The sequence below is a fragment of the Sphaerodactylus townsendi genome, linkage group LG11, assembly GCF_021028975.2.
Source record: "Sphaerodactylus townsendi isolate TG3544 linkage group LG11, MPM_Stown_v2.3, whole genome shotgun sequence".
NCBI classification, from domain to species: Eukaryota; Metazoa; Chordata; class Lepidosauria; order Squamata; family Sphaerodactylidae; genus Sphaerodactylus; species Sphaerodactylus townsendi.
In genome coordinates, this window is record NC_059435.1 from 59,850,791 (window position 1) to 59,876,649 (window position 25,859).

The 25,859-nt window shown below is 43.3% G+C and overlaps 1 protein-coding gene across 10 annotated transcripts in view; it reads left to right on the forward strand.

The window, feature by feature from the left end:
• The window catches only part of SVIL (supervillin), a 165,081-nt gene that overhangs the window by 57,603 nt on the left and 81,619 nt on the right, over window positions 1-25,859 (forward strand). For 2 of the 10 annotated variants that reach the window (XM_048510551.1, XM_048510549.1), the window contains exon 1: window positions 25,246-25,385. The exons of 3 other annotated variants lie outside the window; for them this stretch is intronic. In XM_048510551.1, coding sequence (XP_048366508.1) covers window positions 25,325-25,385 — 61 coding nt within the window. In that variant the 5' untranslated portion in view covers window positions 25,246-25,324. Of the gene's footprint in view, window positions 1-25,229; window positions 25,386-25,859 lie in introns of those variants that run through there. 5 more of the 10 variants (XM_048510555.1, XM_048510546.1, XM_048510548.1 and 2 more) reach the window with 5 other exon arrangements.

A 25,859-nucleotide genomic window follows, 5' to 3' on the forward strand; every position in this document is an offset into this window, starting at 1 on the left:
TTGCAGAACTACAGGGGAACATGAAGGGAGTTTTCAGTAGAGTTCTAGGGAACTTGAAAGCTTGCACACAGTTTTTAAAATTTTATTTTTCTATTTATATCCCACCCTTCCCTGTAGTGCTCAGGGTGGCGAACAACAACAGCATAAACAGCAAACCATCAATAATCATAGCATCACAATAATCACAGCAGCATAAACAGCAAAACATCAATAATCATAGCATCACCAATAATTGCAGCAGCATAGCAACATAAACAGCAAAACATCAATAATCATAGCATCGCAATAATCATAGCAGCATAAACAGCAAAACATCAATAATCATAGCATCACCAATAATTACAGCAGCATAGCAACATAAACAGCAAAACATCAATAATCATAGCATCACAATAATCATAGCAGCATAAACAGCAAAACATCAATAATCATAGCATCACACAACTACAAGACTAAAATACAATGAGCTAACATAGAGTCTGCTCCGCCTGCAGCATAGCCCTCCCCAAACAGTCCCAAACGGGCCCACAATGGGCAGTGCCCTTGTGCTGCTGCCCAAGACTGCTTTGTTTGAGCTGCTGGTGGAACTCCTGTTGTAGCTGCCAGACCTCACCCCCTGCAGGTGTTTCCAATGGGGTGGGTGGGGAAGGACTCTTGCTCCTTCCCATGGGCAGCAGGCGGCAGCTCACCAGGTGGACTTCTGCTTGGCTGGCTGGCAGACAAACCAACAGGGAGGCTCTGTTCCAGGTAGGGCTGAACAAGATGATTTTGTATCATAACTTTTGATGTGCAAGTTATTCCCCTCACTTCACATACTTGAAGGCTAGCTGAGTTTCAGTTCTCAGTTGGCATGGAGAGACAATCCTACATGCACGGAGATAATCAATTAGTTATAAAAGAGTTATATTACAGCTATATAATATCATTTCTTTGGAGATTGGGCAGGTGTGCAGGGACAACCCTGGTTGAGCATGTTATTTTTGTTGGTAGGAATTGTGTATCTGACTCTCTGAAATCTGCAAAGTCAATGCCCCTGCTTTAGTACGTGGATTAAATCTGTTCAACAGTTTTAAGTATTTTGATGGGGCTTGAATCTGATGTCAGGGAAGCAGCTTATGTCTTTATATATATAATGTTAGCCCTTCAGAAATGCAACAAATATTGATATGAGTTTCCAAATCTTGATCTTAAACTTCAAAGGTGCTACAAACTTGAAGCATGAAATATCCTTTGAATCAATACACTAGGTGCTATTGCTATCTACTTTGAAAACCTAGAACATTCAATATCCCCCCCCCCCCCCCCCCGAAATGAATTGACTGCCATATGAATTACTCATTTTAGATCTGTTGATTATGGATTACGGAAACTTAAATCTATTTGTGTTGTTACTAGGATGGTTTACGATACTAAACTTCACAGAGTTGTGTGTCACAGACTTTATATAGATGCTGCAGTTGCGCCAGTTCCTGGCAGGCTTTGGGGGTATGTTGGAGCAGGCTGGACATGTCAAACCAATTGGCTGAACAAATCTTAGAACTGAATGTGAACTGTTTTAAAAGGTTGAGGTGCTTTACACTTTTAAACATTTATACTCAGATCTTCTCCCCAATAGGGGCACCAGAGTGGCTTACAACATCATTCCACCCTCCTCCATTTTGGCTTACAACATCATTCCACCCTCCTCCATTTTGGCTTACAACATCATTCCACCCTCCTCCATTTTATCTTCACAATGATGCAGAATGCCCTTTCTTCGGTTGCCACCTGTCTAACTTCAGATGGCAGTCTGTGAAATGCTGCAGAGCCCTGTTGACCAGATTTCCTGTTTCCCATATATGCGCACGTGCACACACACATCACAAGGAATTGGTGCAATTCCAGGGTGGGCTAGCAGTGCTCTGCTGGCCATGTGGACTTTCTTCCCTCCCTCCCCCATTTTACAAAGCCAGGATCCATCTTTGTAAATGGTGGGGTGCTTTGGAGATGAGGAGAACTCTCCCTGTCTTCACAGGCATCCTTCTGGCTCCCCACCCCTTTGCCAAAGCCAGGATCCAGCTTTGCAAGGGGGCGGGGCGGGCGGTGTACCTATGGAGAATAGCAAGATGAAGAGTATCTGGCAGACAAGAAGGGGAGGAACAGATGAAAAAAAGGTGACCAAGGAACAGGAAAGGCGAGAGGGCTTGTCCCCCTTGGTGGGTAGGAGAGCTAGTCCCTTTGGTGGACACTGTTAACCTACCAATAGCTGTCTAGAGCCCATTGTATTGTTCAGTGAAATGGGCTTTACTGCTAGTAATGAAATATTTCAGAACATTTTTCCTTTTATGAGTACTTGAGCAGACCTATGCTACCTGCAAGTGACCTGCCAAGGCAAATGTAGTCTTCTAGTGCTGGTGACCTACCAGGTGCTCAGTAAGCCCCTGTGTAAGCTCTCTGCCTAGAATTGCAGGAACGGAGGGTTGTTGAGCATCTGCCATGGCTGATGGGCTGTTTTTGTTGGTCATCTGTTTGCCTAGTGAGTCACTTCTGCACTATGTTTAGCCCCTTGCTCTAATGGTTGGGTAACATGAACTGTTCCATTTTCTTCTGCTGCACAGAGAGAGAGAGAGAGAGAGAGATTTAAGAGGCGTTATAAAGGAAGTGCTTCTGCAATCCCTTCAGTTGCACAAACATAAAAAGTGACGTTGTAGTTTGAATGAAGAAAGCCCTTTCTGAATGGAACATGTACTTTGGAGATTCTAGGGTTGGGTTATATGGTTTTACCAGCTGTAGTGTCTAAAACTTCAGCCGTTGAATACAAAGGGCTAGTCAATAGGGGCACCAAAGTTTCAAATCTCCCTCTATTTAACTTGGCAAATGCGATAGCATCCATCCCATTTTCAGATAATAGCTGCTACTGTTTCGCTGAAGCCAGCCGGTTAGATGCAGCTGAAATGTGCCGGCAGCACCGTGCTGTCGCTACAGATGCTAATTCATCTGTCAGTGCGGAAGTAAAGTCCCACAGTGCCTTGATTTGGCATAATGACTTGGATTATAGAATACAAGTAATCTGATATGGAACACCTTTTATGTAGAAGAGCAGCTGTGACTCAACTTTGGCCTAAATGATATTTCATTGAGCAAAACCGCATCTGTTGTTGGCCTGTAAGAACATAACAAGCCTTTGAGTAACACAGAACTGTTCTTCAAGCAAATCTGTTATTGAAACAAAAAAATGGAAGGGATCCAGAGAGTACCTTCGACTAAGTGAGGTGTCTTCCTGTATCAGAGGTGTTTTGTCAAATCTTACCCAGTTAAACACGAATTCTGTAGTCTAGAACTTCAAATCTGCTAGATGAAGCATGCTAGGCAACAGTTCTTTTTTAAATGCTTGAAAAAGCGTGGGGTCTGGGCTTACCTAGAGCCCTGTTTGCTGTCCTGCACAAAGAGCTAGAAGTGGTGGAAGCTATGTGGCTCTTGCTGCTGGTAGTTTTTGGCACCTTATTGTCAGTAGTGTAAGCAAGTTTTGTCCATATGTATCACACCAAAGTAAATGGAAGGGCAAGAAAAAGGCTTGGACTTCTTCAGGAGCAGCAGTGGCATAGGAGGTTAACAGCTTGTGTATCTAATCTGGAGGAACCGGGTTTGATTCCCAGCTCTGCCGCCTGAGCTGTGGAGGCTTATCTGGGGAATTCAGATTAGCCTGTGCACTCCTACACACGCTAGCTGGGTGACCTTGGGCTAGTCACAGCTTCTTGGAGCTCTCTCAGCCCCGCCTACCTCACAGGGTGTTTGTTGTGAGGGGGGAAGGGCAAGGAGATTGTAAGCCCCTTTGAGTCTCCTGCAGGAGAGAAAGGGGGGATATAAATCCAAACTCTTCTTCTCTTCTTATGTATTTAAAACATTTTTGTACTTCCTTTCCATCCAATCAGGATCAACACAGCGGTGAAAGTGTACACATTTACACAATTAAAATACAATTAAAATAGAAAATCCTAGTTATAATGCAATATTATATAGTTAAGCTGTTATTGCAATTCATATATCAAAGTTAACAATTAGATAGATTCTAACAATTGTTAAGATACATAGTTTATGTCATGTATGACAGGTAATATGTATTATGATTTTTTTTCTCTGTTCTTCTTAAAGTCATGATGGTCTATTTTAGGAGAATTATAGTATTTTATTGTACCTCTATGAATATGTAGCTTTTACAAAATAAAATAAATAAATATATATATGAAAAAAACATAAAATCCAGTTAAAAACACATAATGAACACTGTGAATCTCCCCGTGCCACTGAGTGAGTACACTAATTTGCAGGAAATAGTAAAGCTCTAATCTGGAGAAACCGGGTTTGATTCCCAGCTCTGCCGCCTGAGCTGTGGAGGCTTATCTGGGGAATTCAGATTAGCCTGTGCACTCCCACACACGCCAGCTGGGTGACCTTGGGCTAGTCACAGTTCTTCTGAGCTCTCTCAGCCCCACCTACTTCACAGGGTGTTTGTTGTGTGTGTGTGTGTGGGGGGGGAGAGATTGTAAGCCCCTTTGAGTCTCCTACAGGAGAGAAAGGGGGGAAATAAATCCAAACTCTTCTTTTTCAAAGAAATACATCTGGGGCAGAAGCATTGACTAATTTTTGTGGTTGGAAGGCGGCCCTGTTGATATTACTAGCAGAGTCACATTCTGCCCTTGCTTCATGAAAAGTGGACGCTGAAGTGTTGAAAGAATGTTCAGTTTCTGAGATTACAGATTGTCAATTTTAATGATGCGAATTGTTTTATTACATTACTTGTTTGAAACGTTGGCTGCCTTCTTTTAGCATGTTTTCAGACTTGAGAGAGGGACTTGACTAAAAAGCTAGCCAAGCATTAATTTGCCCAATGCTTCCAACTGATGCTTCATGATAATTTGCAAATAATAGAATTTCCAAATCCACAGTCTGCTCTCGCTGAATTGATTAACGTTGACCTGAATGATGGCATAAAACTTTAATAGGAAAGATGCTAAAGTTGGAAAGATGGAAACATCACCTAAAGTTTGGAAAGATTGCTTTGCTTTGTGTATTAATGTTGAAAAGGGGGAAAAGGGGGAGTACAGTTGAAGTTCAGATCTTTGTTAATTTCTAGGTGTGTGTCCCTGTTAATTATGCTGTCATACATCAGCCATTGGACAAGTGGGGTTTTCTTTGTCCACTGGATGTCTAAATATTTCCTGCATGGAGCTATATATATTTGTAGCTTCTTTTCCTTTTGTACAGACTTAGAATATTATTTTGCAGGAGACTTCTTTAGGAGAGATATAATGCATATAGCACATGGTTATTCAGCGGCTGCCAGCTGAACATATTGCTCTTTAGCCAAGCTGTTGCTAGTTTGTATGTGGTTGAAGATCGTTTATGTAAACAACCCGGCACAGAAAACTCTGGCTTTGTTTCCAAATAAAGGTAGGGCTGAAAAGAGTGCAGTTGAAGTCCCAACCGTCACGTCTTTGGTGTGTGCGAGGGGAAGGACCTCTTTAATAATGGGGCTGAATAGAGATGAGTTGCTAGCTGTAAGTACTTTTGCCTTGCCGTCCTAAAATTAAAAACCTGCAGATCTGAAAAGTTTCAAAACTGTTAACAGTAAAAATGACTACAGAATTCAGTGTTTCACATCTTTACATGCTCCTGCACGTCTCTAGGCTGTGTCTGGTGCAACATCTTGAGAGATATACACAGAAGGGCCTTTTTATTTGGGGGTTTGGGCCTGACAACCCCCCCCCCCCTCTAGACCTCTTCGTGGATAATTCCTAATGTGACCAGTTGGTGGCAGTGTACTGAAGGAAGAGAGGGAAAGAGAGAACAGCCTCTCCAAGAGTTGGGTGAGCAGCGTGTTGCCAAGAGGAGATTCAGGATAGTCACTGGGTGCCTTAAAGGGCTGTCTAAAGTGGCACATGCATGCATGCTGTCTGCCACAAATGGGCTTGGTCTTTCACTTTATCATGTTCTACTCCTCACCGTAGGTTGCTTTTGTCCATGTAGGTTCTGAGATTCCCAGAATAGACTTTTTGGTAGTTAAGGGGTCCTCCTTCCTTATTTTTCATCAGTGGAAAAGCTAGTTGGACTCAACCCAGTGCTCCTTGGCAAGCAGAAATATCATAGATCCAGCAAGCATGGGGTTGTAGCTTTAGGAAGAGAAGAAGAGTTTGGACTTTCCTCTGAGGAGACTCAAAGTGGGTTACAAACTCCTTTCCCTTCCTCTCCCCACAACAGACACCTTGTGAAGTAGGTGGGACTGAGAAAGTTCTCAAGGTCACCCAGAGAACTATGACTAGCCCAAGGTCACCCAGCAGCAATGGGGGAGTGGAGAAACAAATCTGGTTCACCAGATAAGAGCCCACTGCTCGCTTGGAGGAATGGGGAATCAAACCCAGTTCTCCAGATTTAGAGTCCACTGCTGTTAACCACTACACCATGCCGGTTCTCATTTATTATTTGGTGAGAGTAAATGGACATGAAGCTTGCACTAACATTTGAAGAAACAGTTTGTGTTACGGCTGTGGAGATATATATGCTGAACATTATGCTGGAAAGCTTTTAGTCTTACAGGATCCCACTAGAAAGAGACTTACCATCTTATCTACTATTTATGAGAACTAGACAATAATTCTTTGTAGTTTGGACCACAAAACTTTTTTTTTGGTCTCTCAAGGTGCTTTGTTTAGCATTTAGGAGCTTGTTGAGAAACATTAGCCCTCCTGTATGTGTTGTTTGTGCTGAACTATGTAGTAACTGCTGTATTGTGCTTACTTTGTGGCCATTCGGCGTTATATAGATCTGTTCTCAGGAAAACCACAGGGCTAAAATGTTTGGGTTTTACCACAAGCAGATCAGCATGAGAACAGCTGTTGAGGTCACAGTCAGCAACCTGTTTGGAGGAAAACTATTGCATAATTCAGAGCAAGAGATCAACAAAGAGTCATTGTGGGAACGGAAATGGTACCATTTAACTTTACTAGTCTGTAATGTTTCTATAACCCAAACAGTGGTGGTTGAGGGGCCTTTGTTATAAAGGGGCACTCACAAAATCTCATAAGTGATAAACATACATGTGGGCATTCCCATGTTTTTTTTTAATGCTCTGACTGTTCACCTTTATCATTTCTGACTCTGTAAAGCAGGGGTGTCCAACTCTGGTGCCCCAGATGTTCATGGACTAGGATTCCTATCAGCCCCTGCCAGCATAGCCAATTGGCCAGCATGCCAATTGGCCATGCTGGCAGGGATTGATGGGAATCGTAGTCCACGAACATCTAGAGCACCAGGGTTGGAAACCCGTGCTGTAAAGAATTCCTCAGAAGCTTGGTTATTTGTTTTTGTTTCACTGTCAAGTCACAGCTGATTTATGGCGACCTGGTAGGGTTTTCTAGAGACTAATAGCATTGGTTTGCATTACCTGCTTCTGCATACCAACCCTGGGCTTCATTGATGGTCTCCCATCCTAATACTAACCAGGGCAGACCCTTCTTATTCTCTGATGCCTGACAAGATGGGGTGGCCTGAACTGTCCAGGTCAAGGCAAGAAGCTTTCTAGGTCCATAGGAGCAGCAGTGGTGTAGGAGGTTGAGCTCGTGTATCTAATCTGGAGGAACCGGGTTTGATTCCCAGCTCTGCCACCTGAGCTGTGGAGGCTTATCTGGGGAATTCAGATTAGCCTGTACACTCCCACACACGCCAGCTGGGTGACCTTGGGCTAGTCACAGCTTCTCGGAGCTCTCTCAGCCCCACCCACCTCACAGGGTGTTTGTTGTGAGGGGGGAAGGGCAAGGAGATTGTAAGCCCCTTTGAGTCTCCTACAGGAGAGAAAGGGAGGATATAAATCCAAACTCTTCTTCGTCTTCATATTTTTTTCCTGCCATTCCTTTTACATACCGATTATTCTATTTCTATTTCTCTATTTCTGTTTACGTTTATTATCCACCATTTACCACAGTCTCAGGGCATTCTCGTCTACTTTCCCAATAGATTTGAACTTTCTTTTTTTTAAAAAAAATTAGTGATTAATAGGCTTTGAAAAAGGAGAAAGTTGTCTCTAATAATAAACTGCAGTAACTCTGACCTGGGTAGCCTGAGGTTAGCCTTGTCAGTTCTCAGAAGCTAAGCCGAGTCAGCCATGGTTAGTTTTTGGATGGCTGATAACCAAGGAAGGTCCAGGATTGCCACACCAAGGCGAGTGGTGGCAAACCACCTCTGAACATCTTTTGTCTTGAAAACCCTACAGGGGCGCTGTAAGTCAGCTGTGACTTGACAGCACAAAAAACTGTAAACGAAATGAGCAAAAATTATTTTGCTGTTGCAACTTTCTAATCTATACGTTCAATTATCTCGAAAAGATGACAGAAAATGTCCAAGCCAGAGGTTTAATGGCCAAAGATGTGCAAATCACACCCAAATTAACAAGACTTTAAAAAATGTCTTGAGAATTTGGCAGAGTTTCCTAAAGGGAAATGATGCCTGTTGAAAATTGTATTTCCCCTATTACGCTTAAAAAAAGAAAATCCTTGTGTCAAATCTCCAAACTTTTAAATTTAAAAAATTAAACTTTTATATTTTAAAGAAAAAATTGGGACTCATCCAAGAAGAAAAATGCAAGAGGGACTCTGGTGCATAGGAGCATCATGCGCTTCTGCCATTCTGATGTTTTGACTTATTTCCTTGCCATTCACACATTTTTCTTGTAACTACGGTACACACCCTGGTTGTGAAACCCTTGGTTTGTAGAACAGAATCTTCTACAATATTAGAACGTGTGTAGGTACAGTAAAATAAGTATTTCCTCAAACTTGATTGGCATTTTCTGCTTAATTGCATGTATGGAGCAAAAACACAGTAGAATGGATGCATGGAAATCATGTATTGCTTTCTCCTCCATCCCCCAGCTGTGAAGTTTGAAATGTGAGCGTTGGAATTTCAGTAACCCAGCCAAATCTCTTAATTCTGATCCCGAAACTGTCGGGATTGTAGGCCGTTGTGGCAGCCATCCCTTGCATTGAAAGTCTTGGCATATCACCTACCCAGTCCCATGGAGGATTTTGTTATTGCATTCCTCCTGATAAATTTCACCTAATTGAAATAAGTCTTGGCAGGAAAAGGCATAAGGAATCGTTGAAACATATGGTAAATCACTTAAATGTGACTTTATTGTCCAACGATGAGAGTGAAACTGAAGCATCTGTCCAATAAAATTATGCTGGTGAGATCATACCTTCTCAACCATCCAGTCCCATTTTGTTTTGAGTTAGGGCAAATTTCATGTGCTGAACTAATGCCCATGTTGGACAACTGTTCCATGTTAACTACCTAAACTTACTCATAGCAGCTTTATTTTGGGACGCCACTCTGTTACTTTAGGATATTGCTTTCTGTAAAGTGTTGCTTTTAACTGAGTATTTTAACAGGTTGCTATTTATATTTAAAGAAAAGCCCCCTTCCACAGAAATAGTTTGGGCTCTTCTGGATTATTGGCATTCTGTAGTCTTATCTGGGGTTAGATAAGCCCAATCAGTGCAGAATCCTAGAACAAAAGCAACATAACTGGGAATTAGAGATGAAGAAAAACTCTGCGTGTTGGATCAGTAACAGCAAGATTTATGGCCTTTCCCCATAGTCATTGTGCTGAAGGTATTAACAACAACCCCCCATTCCTCTTCAGGGGATCTATGTATGCATGTGGGTGTGCACTATAAATCACAGCTAACTTGTGACGACTCATAGGGTTTTCATTCCAAGAGACATTTAGAGGTGATATGCCATCGCCTACCTCTGTATCATGATTCTGGTGTCCCTTGGAGGTCACCCATCCAGATGTTAACCATGGCTGACCTGCTTAGCTTAGCTGAGATCTGATGAGATCCAGCTAGCCTGGGGCTATCCAGGTCTACTTGATTCGTTTCTTGCCATCGGCAGATTCCAGTTGTAACCTGTAAACTATTGTAATTAGTGAATTTTCATTGCTGCTAGTTGACTATCATGTGCAATGTGTAGACTTGTAAAACATTTATGCCAAAAAGACATTCTAGAGATTTCCAAAAGCAAGGGTAAGGACATGAATGGCCACCATCTCCGCTACCAAATACCTTTTGCAGCTGTTGATAGCAGTAATTTTATCAACGTTGTTCATCTATTTTGGTATGCTTCTAAATTCATATGATTTAAATGCCTCCATATGTAAACTTTTTTATGGAGTAGGGGTTTCTGTTTAAAATTTGGTACTGGAGTGCCAATTATAGTATTGGATGAGATGGATTATATAGAATATCAGTCCAGTTCCAGCCTAGTTTTGAACCTGAGGTGATTTCGGTTGCCTTGATTAATTATGTTATCATGAGGGAAAGACACACAGGAAGTACATCCCTGCTGATGTTTCTTGGATCGTTGACCAAGATGTTCTGAGACAGAAGGTTGTGCTAGGATAGGAACATGACTCAGCATATATGCTGTGGGATCCCATAGAGTCCTATCTTGTCCTTGATGCTTTTCAACATCTATATGAAACATATGTTGTCTGGGAATATGGACTGAGGTGTCATCATCAGTGTCCTGAGGACACCCAGCTGTTCTTCTCGACATCAGAGATACTGAATATGCTGAATGAGTGTCTGGAAATGGTAATGTGCTGGATGAGGACCAACAAATAAACTGAGGTATTGTTGGTTGATGATGAATTGGGTATTAACAAGGCAGCATGTTCCAGATGGGACTGTAGTCCTCCTAAAAGAGCTGGTCTGTAATTTGGGGGTCTGCCAGATCCATGGTGGGGTCTCAGGTCACTTCTGTGGCGCACAGTGTATTTTGCTAAATTTGGGGTATACCAGTGTGGTGTGGTGTGGTGTGGTGTGGTGGTTAAGGGGTATGGATTTGAATCTGGAGAGCCAGGTTTGATTCCCCAGTCCTCCATGTGAAGCCTGTTGGGTGACCTTGGCCAGTTACAGTTCTCTCAGATCTCCCTCAACCCACGCAGAGGCAGGCAATGGCAAACCACCTCTGGATGTCTCTTGCCTTGAAACTCGTATGGATCACCACAAGTCAGTTGTGACTTGACTGGTAGCACCTATCACTCTGATTGGGCAGAGCTGTTCAGCTTCACAAAAATATCTAGCCACTGAAGGATTACCCGATACACATGGAGTCCACATCTAGGTAAGGTGACTGTAATGTGGAGTTGCTTTGGTTCAAAACTTAACTGGCAAGGCTTAGGGGTGTGGGTTATAAGGATCTCATCCTGTGAATTTTAAAAGAGTCTGGTTTCCAATACTTTTGTGGGCACAACTTAAGAGCAAGGCCAGATTAAGACCTTTAGAGACCCTAAGCGCTGAGAAGATTATGGTACCACATTATACCGTATATGTCACTCAAAATAAAAACAGTAGTAAGCCAGTATATATATATTCTAATCAGAGGTGGGATCCAGCAGGTTCTCACAGGTTCCCGAGAATAGGTTACTAATTATTTGTGCGTGCCGAGAGGGGGTTACTAATTGGTGATTTTTCCATGTGATTTTTGCCTTAGATATGCCCCTCCTCTCAGCAGTAGCGCACAGAACTTGAAGCAGTGTAGCAGGAGGTGCACCCGAGGCGTGCGTGGCAGCCTGCGCCTGCGTGCATTCGTTTCCCACCCAAGGACTGGCGCAGCGGCTGCGTCCTTGCCACAGCCCCGCCCAGGAATACCTCACCCCCGGAATTCCCGGCCACGCCCCCGTCGTGCCCCGCCCAGCCCCATTGGCGCTATGCCACAGTTTGAATCCCACCACCATGGGAACCTGTTACTAAAATTTTTGGATCCCACCACTGATTCTAATGAAGAAATATCATTCTTTATATGAAATGAAACACCTATTATTGCATTGCTTTCTTGCCTTGAAGATGCATAGCATTTTAACTTGGAAGTTCAGCAGCAAAAGCTGGAGGGGAAGGCTCTCTTGACCCCTGTAGGAAGAGACAGCAGGCAGAAGTAAATCAAAGTTCTGGAAAATAGTGATGTTCCCCATATGTTGGATGACAAGGGCCAATCAAGTATAGCAGAGGTGCGGGCCTGTTCCTTCTGTGGATTCCCATGCCATTGGAGTTGACCCGATCAGTATGGTAAGTTTCTCCAGTTGCCAGTCTGGTGGAGGAGTGTGAATTGTTTTTCCTATTCCTCCGTCCTAAATATATTGCATTCTCTCACTGCTGATCTTGCATGGGCGCAGCATTAGTAATCTGGAAGATGATGGCAAATTTAAAATTACTTCAAGAGCAATCGGGTTTTGGATGAGCTGACGATAGAAGCTGGAATTGTCGCTCGATGTTGTGCCATTGGCATGGAACATGTGAAGTCAGATCTGGGATGCTCAGAAAGGGCACATAGTTGACCGCCACTGCCTAGTAGGCGGGTTTGTTCATCTTGTGTACTGGATCAAACACAATTAATTTAACAGCCCTCCCAAATATGTGATTGCCTGAAAGATGTATCTGGCCTGTGATGGAGGCATGGGGCCCCGGTGCCACGGCCATCTGCCCTGTGCTTCCGGTGGAAACTCCACTTGCTGTTTTCAATGAGAAACTGCTAATAACCTTAGTTAGGTTAATTTCTGTATGTTACTGTTCATAATTGTAAGCTGCTTTGAAAAACACTGGGAAAGCAACGTAAAGGTCTCACCGGCTGATCAAGGAAGGCTTGGACAGGGTATCCGGCAAACTTGGCTCTCCTCCCAGTTACCGGTACTTTGAGATGAGCCTATATTTGGCAAATCTGTTCCATTTATAGTCTATATCGAGGCACCTCTCTAAGCAAGGAGCAAGCTCATTGTGCTAGCTGGACAGCACTGATTAAAATGGAAGTGTCGCAAACTCGTCGTCCAAGGAATTTTTGGGATGGGGCAGCAACACTCAAAATTGCCAAAACCTTGTCTTCGTATCTGCCACCATCCCCTTTTCACTATCTAAAGCACAGGTGTCAAACTCGTGGCCCTCCAGATGTTATGGACTACAGTTCCCATCATCCCCTGCCAGCATGATGCTGGCAGGGGATGATAAAGAACTATGATCCATAACTTTATCTGGAGAACTTCAAGATTGACACCCTAGAGAAAGAATCCAGAAGCCAAAGGGGCTGAGAGCTTCCTAGCCATCCTGGGATTAAAGTCACCCCTGCAAGGCAGAGCCCATGCAGTGTGAGTTTCACAAAATAATTAAGGTGGTAGACATAGCCAAATAGGCCTAGTTACTGGAATTAGAAGACAAAACACTGCTAGACAGGATTAAAGTGATTTATTAAAATTGTACAAGAATATTTATTTAAAAAACCCAGTGAGCAGTGAGGACTGAAGCAACAAAATTAGATCCAAAGGGCTACCCGTGCAGTAATAGCATTGGCTCAGATTACCAGATATTATTCTTCCAGCTGAACTCCTTCACCATTAAAATACACTCGGTCATGATCAGCCCCTGTTTGATCCTGCCGTGTCTTTTGTCTCCTGCCCGGGATGTCGGAACCTGTCTTTTCTCATTCCCCCTCCCTGCAATGCTTCTGTTTTCCTGCTTTGCTCCCTCTCAGGCCTTATCAGTTCCTTCGTCACCTACTGCTGAAGCTCTGTCAGTAGTGTGGAATCTAGGTTACTTTGACCCTGGTGGTGGAAGGCAGTTTCTTCTTCCAACGGACCGTGGGACTGGAGGGGTGCCATCCCCCACTTGGGAAGTAGTAGGCTGGGGTTGGGTGATATGACATAGTGGGTGGCATAGGGTGTAATGGTGGCTGCAATACTAGCTATGTTTGGTTCTGGTAATAGAAGTCTAAATGCTTATTCCTGAAGCTGTTTCATAATAAACAAATCAACTGAATAGAGAGTCTTGTTACTGAACAGTCCAGGGGCACCACAGACTGTTTCTGGAGCAAGGGGGAACTGTGCCCGGGGCATGCGTGCGCCCTGCACCCCTGCTGCAGCACCGCCCGCCCCGCCCCACCCTGGAGCACCCCAGAACACCCCCAGTCGCACCCCCACTATGGCGCTGCCCAGGGCGTCACACACCCCTGCCCCGTTGGCGCTATGCCACTGATATAACATTATGCCACTGATATAACATCAAGATCAACATTAGGCTGAAAATCCTAAACTTTATGGCCAGGCACCTGAGTTAGCCTGTGCTCGTTGGCCGATCAGATTTGTGGCTGGTGATGTCAATTAATCAGGTGAGACTGTTTCTATACAGATGACCCTAAGGGTCAGAGAGAGATAACGTGAACCAGAGTATGACAGAACAAGAAACCGCACTAAGAGACTCCGTTTCTTGGTAGGAAAATATTTTGAACAGGCTGAACAAATTGCTGTAGGAAAGTCAGCATTTTCTGACCTGCACAAAAAATCCCCACCCCCCACCCCCCGGCGCTGCCTTTGTTTGATCATGCTGCAGAGAGTGGCCTGGGGTTTTTATAATCATGAGTCATCTTTGTAATTTGTTTGCAATGCTGTGCAATATTATTGTGCAGTGTATCCTTTTGTTTCCCTCGCCCCCAGTTCGCATTGTTAATTTGAAGATTTTGTACCGTGCTGTGAAATAAAACTTTCTACAGCTGTTGACAGGGGATAGCCTGAGCACCCACAGGCTGCCAAAAGGTAGGCCTGTCAGTTGCTTGCAAGGTAAACACTGCCTGACCTATAAGCCAGCCAGTCAACGTTCGCATTGCCTTATTAGGAAGGCAGCTGGGAATGGTGACTGGGGACAGAATTCGCTGGATGGCAAACTGACCATCCATCTGAGAGAGAGAAAGAGAGAGAGAGAGTTGGGGGAGGGGGGAAAGGAGAGAGAAAACCCCCAAGAGACACAGCCCAGTAGATGTGAACTGTTGAAATTACTCTTTACTTGCATTTTCATTAAATGTGGGATTTCATTTTGTAGCCTTTGAAAACCCAAGTTAACAGATCCATCTCAATATCTTCTGAATTAGAATAAGGAGGTGAACATATTGCTTTCTCACCCCCTGTGTGCATATAGAACAAGTTCTGTATTTTGCACAATGAATTCTGATTTTTTTTTATTTCAGTCTTTACTTTCAATCTTTAAATGCATTTTGTTAATGCCAGGTTCTCTTTGTCTAGAATTGTAATGTAAACCTGGCTCTGAAAATGTGGGGTTTTTTTTTCATATTCCAGGATTTTTCTCCGTCCATCAAGGAATTAGAGTTATTGTAGCCTGAAAATCTTATTTCTCTCTAGGAGAGGCAGCCAGACTTTGTGTGGGTTAATTAAGGATTTGATCATTTGAGCTGCTGTGCAAAACAAACGACAGAGAAGACTAGGGGTAAGGACTCTGGCAGCAGAGTCACAGTTCTGGGATTGTGCTGGTACAGCAACTAAGAATATTGCAGGTATGTTGTTCAATGCTGAGAAACAGTAGAAGAAATCGGTATGTGAAACTGCTCTATACTAACAGGGGCAGGAATCTGCTTCTTAAGGTGGTGCAGCATGGCAGCCACAAAGCACTAGAATTTTAACTGATATAAATGAGTCTATATCCAAACTGACTTTTATCTTTCATAGGGGAGGGGTTATAGCACAGTGGTAGGAATAATTATACTCTCTTCCACTGAAAGATTAAAGTACAGTTGTGTATTCACCCGCCACATGCTAGGCATTCTTTGTTGTAGAATGCTGTGCTTTGGTCCTAGTGCCGTGGTGGCGAACCTTTGGCACTCCAGATGTTATGGACTAAAATTCCCATCAGCCCCTGCCTTCATGGCCAATTGACCATGCTGACAGGGGCTGATGGGAATTGTAGTTCATGAACATCTGGAGTGCCATAGGTTCTCCACCACTGTCCTAGTGTCTATCCAGTTCTGCTTCCCCCCCACCTTCTGCTGACCCTCCTTCCCCTTTAAGAGGCTGGACATGGGGCTTCACCCGTCTCTGCCATGGCGTGAGGCTGGCTGTGGGTGAATTTGGACATCTGTGGCCACCTGTGAGCTTTCTCTGCACTCCCCACCCACTGAGCCTTACCGCCTCCCACCTCATTGGTGAGCCAGCCTGAAGATTCCTCTTCCTGGTGGATTCCTGTCTCCCCTGTCCACCAAGTCACATTTAAATATCCACATTTGTTTTTAACAAATGCAGTGCTTAAAAATGAATGATAACTCTCATATTCATTAGGGACTATTTTCTAACGCATACTATTTTTTCTACTTCCGCACCACAACTGACCGCACATTAATCTTTCAGTGGAACAGAGTATAGAGGCTGTTTTTATCAAGACTAGTTGTAAAAACATGACACGTTTAGAAACTGATTCATATGAATCTTTACATTAAATTTTGGCAAATATTGGTGCATTTGGGGTACAATTCATCTTGAGATAAGAGGATTATTATAAGCCATTGGAATTAGACAGAAGATAAACCCATAGGACACATCAAAAGATTCTTTGTGTGTAAGATACCCATGATGGGGCTTTTCTATATTGTGCCTCTGGCTGAAAAATAACATGTCACATCCACTTTCTTGAATGCCTTCAGGTTAACTCAGTCAGACATGACTGCAATCTTCCGGTCAATTGAGTAGGCCTTCCACTTCTAGCTATCATGTTACTTTGGCTGGCTGCTTTATGTAATGGCATGACCTGGAGTAGCTAGATCCAGGTTTTGAACTGGCCGATCTTAACAACATCCAAATAACATAACTTTCAAGAGGTTCTACTTGTTGCCATCTCTCCAGGCTCACTGTAACAAGTGGCACACTTTATTTTGATTCCTAACTCTTAAAAGCGATTGGGAATTTTTTCACACATATTGAGAAATTTTGATTTGTGCAGAAAAACTTCAGGAGATTAACAGTGCAATCCTAAACAGAGCTCCAGCCCATGAGTTTGGAAGGGTGTAACTCTGTTTAGGATAGCTAGATTCAAATCTCGTAGCACCTTAAGACCAACAAGATTTTTGGATTTTAAGGTGTTACTAGATTCCAATCTAGCTGTTCTACAACTGGCCATCACAGCTACCCTCTGAAACTATCTGTTCAGGATTGCACTGTGAAACAACCACACACATATTTCTTTCTGACCATTTGGTGAGGTAGGGGGGGATGCTCTATTTTCCCCCTTGGCAAGGGGAAAAAAAACATTCCTTTGAAATAGAAAGCTCTGAGGAAGAAATTTTTGCCAGTTTTTCTCTCTCTACCTCACACTTCTTCTTAAATTATTAGATTTAAGCAGGTTACTAAATTTTTTAAAAACTAGATCACATGTTAGCTGCAAAAATTAATCACAACAGTATAAAATTTTGCAACTGAAAGAGTGATAAGTCTGCTATTAGCTTCTAATAAAAGAGGTAATGTCTCCAGTTGATCTGTGTTACGGAATTAAAGAAAAAAATGGAAAGATTTCTAGCCTCAGTAAAACAGCTTCTTTCAAAAGTCTCATGGTACAGAATGTCTACACTACTTGTACTGCAGTCACATATTCTGTCAGAGTAGAGTATCTTACGATACCTCACTTGCAAGTCTCTAGATGGTAGGACATTTGGGCAAGCCAACATAAAGGCATTCCTATACCGAGGAATGGACAGGAAAGCTGTTGGGAAAAATAATTTTCCCCATAAGAATATGCAAAAGTCTGAAGTTGTACAGGAGATACTATGTGTGTTAAACCCATCAGGCAATTACAATTTGCAGTTGTTTACTTACTGTACTACATGTCACTCTCTGTGGAGAAATGTTGGTTTTTATCCTCCATCTGTGTCCTGTTCAAAATAATAACCAAATGTTAATGCAGTCCAAAGCAAACTGTTAGGCTGTGCAAGGATGTGTCCAAACTTTCAATACTTCTCAAGGCGGGCTTGAATTATTGCATAACAATAGCCATGACCTCAAGCAAGTGAAATGGCTTAAACATGTTCCTCCTAGAGGGATGACCCTGACGACAGGAAACTTTCTACTGGATTAGAAGCGTGCATAAATAACATCCACCAGGAAAACAGAGTACCACTTGCTAGTGTTCACTGTAGGAGGAAGAAGAGGAGTAAACAGCCTGATGTTAGCCACTCAAAATATACTTTGTTTTAAATCCATGCTGCATCTCAGCTGGATCAAGTGGTATGGCTCTTGTCCGTCCGCCCGCCCAAGACTGCTGTTTTTAGAAAAGTGTTTGCCTGCACAGCGATCCAGCTTCATAGTGCAGAGTAGGAGTGAGCACAACATCTTGTGCTCTTCAAATTTTAGATTAAAGTTTTTTTTAACCTGGAAAATTTCAGCCAAATAAAGTCAATGCCAGTGGGCTTTATTTGACTGTTACTGAAAATGTGGGGGTTAAAACCTCCCAAACGTGAGAATTTCTCCTCTGCCATTTCCAAAGCCATTGGGAGCTTGGGAAACAGTTGGGCGGGGGGAGAACCACCCCTGCTGGCATTTCCTAAGCACCAGAGGCCTTGGACAGTGTTGGTGGGGGAGTGGACTCCATGCTGCACTGAGATGGCCCAGTGTTGCATGGAGTTCTCTCCCCCCCCCCCCCCCCCCAATTGCCTATATTCGGCTGTTCCAAATAGACCTGGACTTTTTATCGGTAAATTTAGTGCAGAGGAGTGGATAACTTGACTACGTATATGCTGAACTTTTAGTATCCTGTTACAATTGGGAGCAAATAGTGTATGACAGTAAAACCTGAATGGTGGGAAGAACAGGAGGAGTTTGGGTTTATGCCCCACTTTTCTCAACCTTAAGGCGTCTCAAAGTGGCTTACAATCACCTTCCCTTCCACTCCCTGCAACAGGCACTTTGTAAAGTAGGTGGGACTGAGAGAGTTCTGAGAGTACTACAACTAGCTCAGGCTTCATGCATAGGGTTGGGGAAAACAAATCTGATCCGCCAGGTTAGAATCTGCTGGTCATGTGGAGGAGAGGGGAATCAGTTCTCCAGATTTGAGCCTACCTGCTCTTAACCACTACTCCACACTGACTGTTCCATAAATGTCCTTTAGAGAGTGTTCTACTTTACGGCTGTATCCCCAGTATGATGTGATATTGTTTGCTGTTCCGCAATTATAAGACTGACATGCATACTTAATAAGGCCCACAGCCAGGGATAGGGCCTACTGCTTCTAGGAGACTTTGGATCAAACTACCATTTCCCAATGAGAGAAATGTTTGTAGCAGTGGAAAAAGCTGAGCACAAGAGAATTGCACCCTGCTCTCCTTCACAAGTGGACTAGAAGCCCTGGACCATTGTAGTCCTGTAGTCCCTACTGGGACTCATAGGACCAAAAAGTGGCAGGAAAATCTAACTCTGCTATGTGTGTGTGTGTGCCTTTAAGTCACAGCTGATTTATAGCAACCTTGGCAAGAGACATTTAGAGGTGATTTGGCATTGCCTGCCTCCACATCATGATTCTGGTGGTCCTTGGAGGTTTCCCATCCTAATTCTAACCAGGGCTGACCCTGCTTAGCTTCTGAGGTCTGATGAGTGAGTGTGGTTATATAAAGACGGAGCTGCTTCTGTTCCTTATAGCTGTAAGCATTTTGTCAGAACAAAAACTAAGATATCTGTAACCTTGAAAATAATGTTAAACACTGATGAACATGGAGATTGGCAACGTTTTGTTAGTATTATCTGTAAAGATACGTCCTTTTGGCAGAACTGTGTTGATTTCACTGCCTGGAAAAGGCTCCAGATGAACTGCCATCTTCATGTATTAATAAAGTTTTGAACATGTTGCAAACTCCATTGAGCCCAAAGTGCGCCGTAGCAGATTTGTTTGAAGTAACATCTTGTTGCTTTTGAGAACAGTGGGATGGCAAAACCGTTTCAGTTGTCAGCCAGTTTTGTGTGGTCTTAATCTGACCATTTGAGTACATTTACAATATGCAGGCCCTTTAACACCAGCTTTGCTTTCTCTTCTTGGCTATGCTTTCTGGTTTTTAATAATGGAGAACAGGGCTTGGCAAGTCATCACAAAATATAAGAAGGTTTTGATGCAATACTGAGCCAAGTATGGCTCATGTCTTGGAAACTAGATTCTTCTGAGCTGTGAATGGCCACACATGTAATATTTGTCAAGGTCTCACCCTTTCTGAAAAAGTTTTGTATCCAGAACACATCAACAATCTTCCGCCACGGGCTCCTTTGTTTCTTTGAATGATTCTTTCACAAAGTGTTGTTTTGCGGAGTCTGCAGTCGCATGTTTTTGGGAATTAAATTTCTATTAAGCGTGGACTGAGAAAACACATTTAGATATCAATTTGCCACTCTGTTCTGTGCACTTTAGTATCGTGATGTGTCCCCTCTCACCCAAATCTAGCTCATCATGGTCATAGAATAAGTACCATTCAAGTGTGCTCATTTCCCTCTCTCTGGTTCCATGGAAATGGGCTTGGTCCTACATGGCTGTTTCATTGGGCATCTAGCTCATAGAGTCATATGCTGGGAATTTCTGTATTTATGTGGCTGTGCTCCTCACATACCATATAGCATTTGCATTGTGGTTATAACCCAGTTCAAAGCATATGTGTGGAACTTTTCTTGGTCTGCTTTCACTTCATTAGGCTTGTGACTTTTTATACCCATTACTGGTAGAGTGACATGCAGTTGACTTACTTTGGTTTCTTGCACCTCAGTGAAGCTCATAAGACACCGTGTTGTGCCATAACACCGTGCTGTGCCATAACACTGTTTTCCTAAGAGTACTCATCCTCTAGTAAAAAGCCTACACTATTAATTAAACTTTCTGAATTCCGAGTGACCCGTTGGAGAGAATTCTTGATTTGCTAGATTTGTAAGAGTAGAGGAAGTCCCACCCCCATTCTTGTCTGTCTTAAAAGTTGCCTCCCTGATGGATTTGACAGCTGTTAAGAGCATCTAGAGTTTATCTTTGCATCCAAGAAGGCTGGATAAATTTTAAAAAATGCCTGTATTATAGCAATATCATGCTAGTTGGAACATCTTTCCAGTATTTAGAAGCATATCTCATTATCTAAAGTTTGTGCAGGCTGAATGTAGAAAAAGTAAAATATTAAAAATCACAGCCGAAACCAAACAAATCAACCCTATAATTTTTTAGTGGAAGGAAATGCCACAGCGGTATCCTGTTTCTGGATTTATCATCCTATACTCGGAAGGTAAGTTCAGAAAGCTTAACCAGCACTGCAAAGTCTGACCCCCATAGCAAAATAGGCAATATTTGAGTTGAGGTGAAGCAGGTGAACTAGGGACAGACAACGTAAACAGATGTGGTTTCTTGGAAGATGCATCATAAGTGCCTGAAGGCCACCCACTGGCCCACCCAGAACAATGTCAGTGAATAAGGAGCTTCATGTCTACCATTTTCTCAGAATGGTTTAAAAAACGATGCTGACTGTTTTCCAGACAGGCGGGAGCGACAAGCTAACCCTCTCTGTCATTTCATCTGCTCCTGAGTCCTTTGTCTGCCAGAGAGATGTGGGCTAACAGTGAATAAGAAGCATGGTTCAACCAGGTTGTGCACAGAGCAGTTATCTAGATCACTGAGTACAGCCGTTTTATCTTCAACTCTCAGGGAGAAAATAGTGCTGCAGATCAAGCTATCTTGATGGGACTTCATCCATCTGACACACCACTTCCTTTTTCATTCACCCAGTAATTCAGACACTTTTGTACTCTTAACAGTTTGCTTTCTGTGTGACCTTAAGGGAATATTCGGAAAAGGCTGCTATCCCTTGGCTTGGAAAGTATAGAAGTTTAGAATAAGTCTGTACTACTACCTGTCTGTGTTCAAGAGAAGGAACTGAGGGGACACGACCTCTAGTAATGTCAGTAGGCCAGAGTAAATTATGTGACAATCCTTCATGTTTGATAAAGGCTACCAGATGACAGTCGCTCACTTAGGCTGAGTTCGTCGGAGTTTGGAAGCCAAGCAAGGTTGGCCACAGTTAGTACTTGGATGGGAGACTGCCAAGGAAGACTGGCGTTGCTATGCAGAAGAATGCAATGGTATAACACCTCTGTTTATCCCAGAGGTGTATCTAGAGAAAATGTAGCCAGGGCAAAATCTGAGTTTTCTGCTGCCCCCCATATGGGTGGCCACCCTCCTTCACCAGTGTATGGAGTGTATGGACCCAGGGGAAGGAAGAGGGGTGTGAGGAGTGATTTTCTGCCCCCCATGTGACTAAGTGCCTCCCTCTTCCCTTGTTAGGAGGATTTTAAGTACGGGTTTGCGGGACGCCAATTTTATGTAGCAATCGCTGTTTTAAATTAAATTAATAATGTTAGAGTTTATGGGGCTGAGTTCTTAATGTTAGGTATTATTTATTAGTTGCTATTTACTCACCCTCTTGTTATTGTATTTTATGTTGATGTTGAACACCACCCAGAGCCCTTCGGGGATGTGGCGGTATACCAAATTGAATAAAATAAATAAATAAATAAAATAAAATAAGTGGCTGACCCCATATGTTCCCCTGGGTAGTACGCCCCTGGTTTATCCCTTGCCTGTTATGACCTGTTGGCGGGATTTCCATGAGTCAGTTGCCATTCAACAGTATGTTCTTCTTTCAGATGGCTACCCTTGGAGCCCACACTATTCTTCCCTTCTCTCTCTTGTTCTCTTCTCTCTTTCTCTTCCTGTTCACCACTTATCATCTTTGGTTTGACTTGTCTTATCCAACTTCTCTCTGCCTGAGTAGGAATCGGGTTTGACAGGCCGATTAAATTGCTTACAAAATGTAGTAATGAAAATAGCATGGCAAATATTGCTTTGGCTTACTAGCTGTCTTTCCTTTACAAGGCATCCTCTACAACCAAATGTTATGGAGGAATGTGTACACTGATCTGTGAAGAACAAACTTCTTTATCTTAATGGGAGAGTTTTCAAAGATGGTGAGGTCCTACTGGTGACCAGAGGGCATTAATGGATCTTGGCATCCTGAGGGACTAATAAATCCATAGCTTCACTATTTAGATATTTATACCACACTTTTTATTCTCAGTGAGGACCCAAAGTGGCATATACATTCTTCTTTGTATCCTTACAACAGTAACACTTACAACTCTGCTGACTAGCCTAAGGGTCACCCATGAGCTTCCACGGCAAAGTGGAACTTTGAACCTGGGTCTCCCGGATACTGAGCAACGGTAACCACCACAGAACAGGAGACTGTGTGCTTGCAGTGTGGTCTAATCCCCAGATGGGTATGTCTAAGATTTGAGATCTTTGCTAGATTTGTGGAGAAATTCATCTGGCCTTTTTAATATGCGTCCTGACCCTTTCAAGAAGGGGGGATGTGGATCTTAAGCACTTGATCTAAGGAGTTTAAAATGAAGAAAAGGAAACATTTCCCCCTCTTCTTAATACGAGTTACGTTGTGCAGAACGTTTCAGCAGGTCGCCCCTGAATGGCATGTACCATTTACTAATATGTCGTAACTGAAAATGCCACAGTATGACCGTTCTGAGACATTTATTTAGGGATATATTACTGTACACTGGAAGTGCAGTCCTACACAGTCTAAGTGCATTGATTCCACTGGGTTTGGACTGGAGTAACTTGCTTAGCTTCTGATTGCATAGTAGAAGATGGATCCAGTGGCTCCATTTTGCTAAGTAAGGAGACTTCCTCTGACATTTCTCAGTAGCCCATTAATGGAGCTGTAGTTTAATCACAGAATTAAACTACCTCCCCTCCCTTGCATGCCACCCCTCCCTCCCCTCCCCCTCCCTCCGCTAGGGTGGGTGGGCCAGGTCAAGATGCTGGGCCCCCTTCCCTTTCCTCCCACATGCATATACTTCCCACCACTGGCAGGGTGGTGGGGCCAGGTCAGATGCGAGACCCCTCCCTCCCTTGCATACCACCCTACCTCCCTCCCCTCCTCTGCTAGGGTGGGTGGGCCAGGTCCAGATGCCGGGCCCCCTCCCCTCCCTTGCATGCCACCCCTCCCTCCCCTCCCCCTCCCTCCGCTAGGGTGGGTGGGCCATGTCAAGATGCCGGGCCCCCTCCCCTCCCTTGCATGCCACCCCTCCCTCCCCTCCCCCTCCCTCCGTTAGGGTGGGTGGGCCAGGTCAAGATGCTTGGCCCCTTTCCCTTTCCTCCCCTCCCTTTCAAGCCACCCCTCCCTCCCCTCCCCCTCGATCCTGTACCTCTCTATCCTGCATTGGTTAGAATGATTTCTAATATTGTCCATTAGGATGTCATTAGGATGTTCATTCTGTTACTTCACTGCAGTTGTATCTCATTGATGATCCCCTTTTTGAACTCAAGAGGGGACTATGTTTAAACTTAAATGTTTGTGGGGCTCTGGATGGAGTATGAGTCTTGGGGGGAATATGCTTGTGGGGAGTGGGCGTGTGACCTTTCCCCTTGGGTTGTGGCCAGAAGGCATCACTTCCATTTTCATGGGGTCGTATAGCTGTCCACAAGAAGTTGTTTATACTCAGATCACTGGACTATTATTAAGGTCAGTATTGTCTACTCTGAGTAGCAGCTGTTCCCCAGGAGCTCAAACAGAGGTCTTTCATATTGTATACCACTAAATACTTTTCACTGGGGTGTGAGGTCTGGGATAAATGTTGGCCCCTAAAAGAAGACACCTAGAAATCCTGTTTTCACTGGAGTAACTGTGTTTCAGTTCATACTACAATATGAAAGTGATTGACCCCACTTAACAGTGAAGTCTCATTATTTTAAAGCACTTCAGAAAATTGAGTTGTCAATGAACGTAGCAATCAGATAAATTGCATCCTTCACCATTGTGCAAGTGGATACTTAATGCCTTCCATCTCTCAGGGTTGGTGTCTGTTCTTAAGTCCTTCCTTCCTCCTATCTCACATCTGTCTACCCTAAGCCATTTTGTTCCGGTTTGTCCATAAATCTTAGCTGTTTCAATATTTGTTTTGGGTCTTCTCCGTAGCAAAACAAACATTTAGCATAGTGATCCGATGGCCGGCATCAGCCCTTCTGGCAAGCTATCATTGCAGTGTATTCCGATCAGCAGCAACACATTTGATGTTATGTTTATAGTGAATTTTTGTGGACAGTTCTTTGTTTGTTTGTTTTTGCTGGGATATAAATTGTGATTTAGCCAGCGTTTTGAAGTGGTGATGCTGTGAATCTCCCAGTCGCCATTGCCCAATCTGTTTCAGCACTCATGTGCCTAATTTCTGCTTGTAATCTGATTACTGTCTTGAGCTGTTCCAGTTTGCAGCCTATTGCTATGCATTTATTGTACTCCCTGGGAAGCGATAGCCTGACAGCTCCAGCCCTGTGAGATGAAAAATCTCTACACAGTATTGCTAAGACAGGCCTAGGGCTGTGGCTGGCTGAGAATTAGCTGCTCTTGTAGTTTTCTCGTTTGTTCGGTCCCTTTGTTTTGCGCAACCATGTTCCGAAATCCTTGGATCGCCAGCTATTTGAGGAATGTCAGATACTCTGAAGAGCAAGGTAAGAATTATGAATGCATAGCAATTAAAATTGTAATGCGTTGTAACCTGCATACAAATAGTGTCTTGATGCATACAAATAGTGCTCCCCCCCCCATCTCAAAAATATTTGCCACTTCAGTAAGCGATGTTCAGTGTAGTATCAGTCTTATTTCCTCAAAGGACACTCTTAGGGAAAAAAAATCCGATTAGATGAATCTCCTAATAAGCTTAGCTAGCTGGTGAATTAAGACCTTGAAGATATATTGAGTAACAATTAATTGTAATATCTCCTGGAGTTTTTTAATGGCTTGTTAATAGCATGGATCTGCTAAGTAGAAGGGTTGCTTTTGTAGGGGAGGAGTGGTAATATAGTGAACATGAATTTGGAAGCAAGTATGTAATTGTATCTTTTTTAAAAAAAATACATCTGCTAAGAACTCTGTGAAGTAATACTACAGTGTTTCTGGTGAGTTTGACAAATACCACTGTAAAT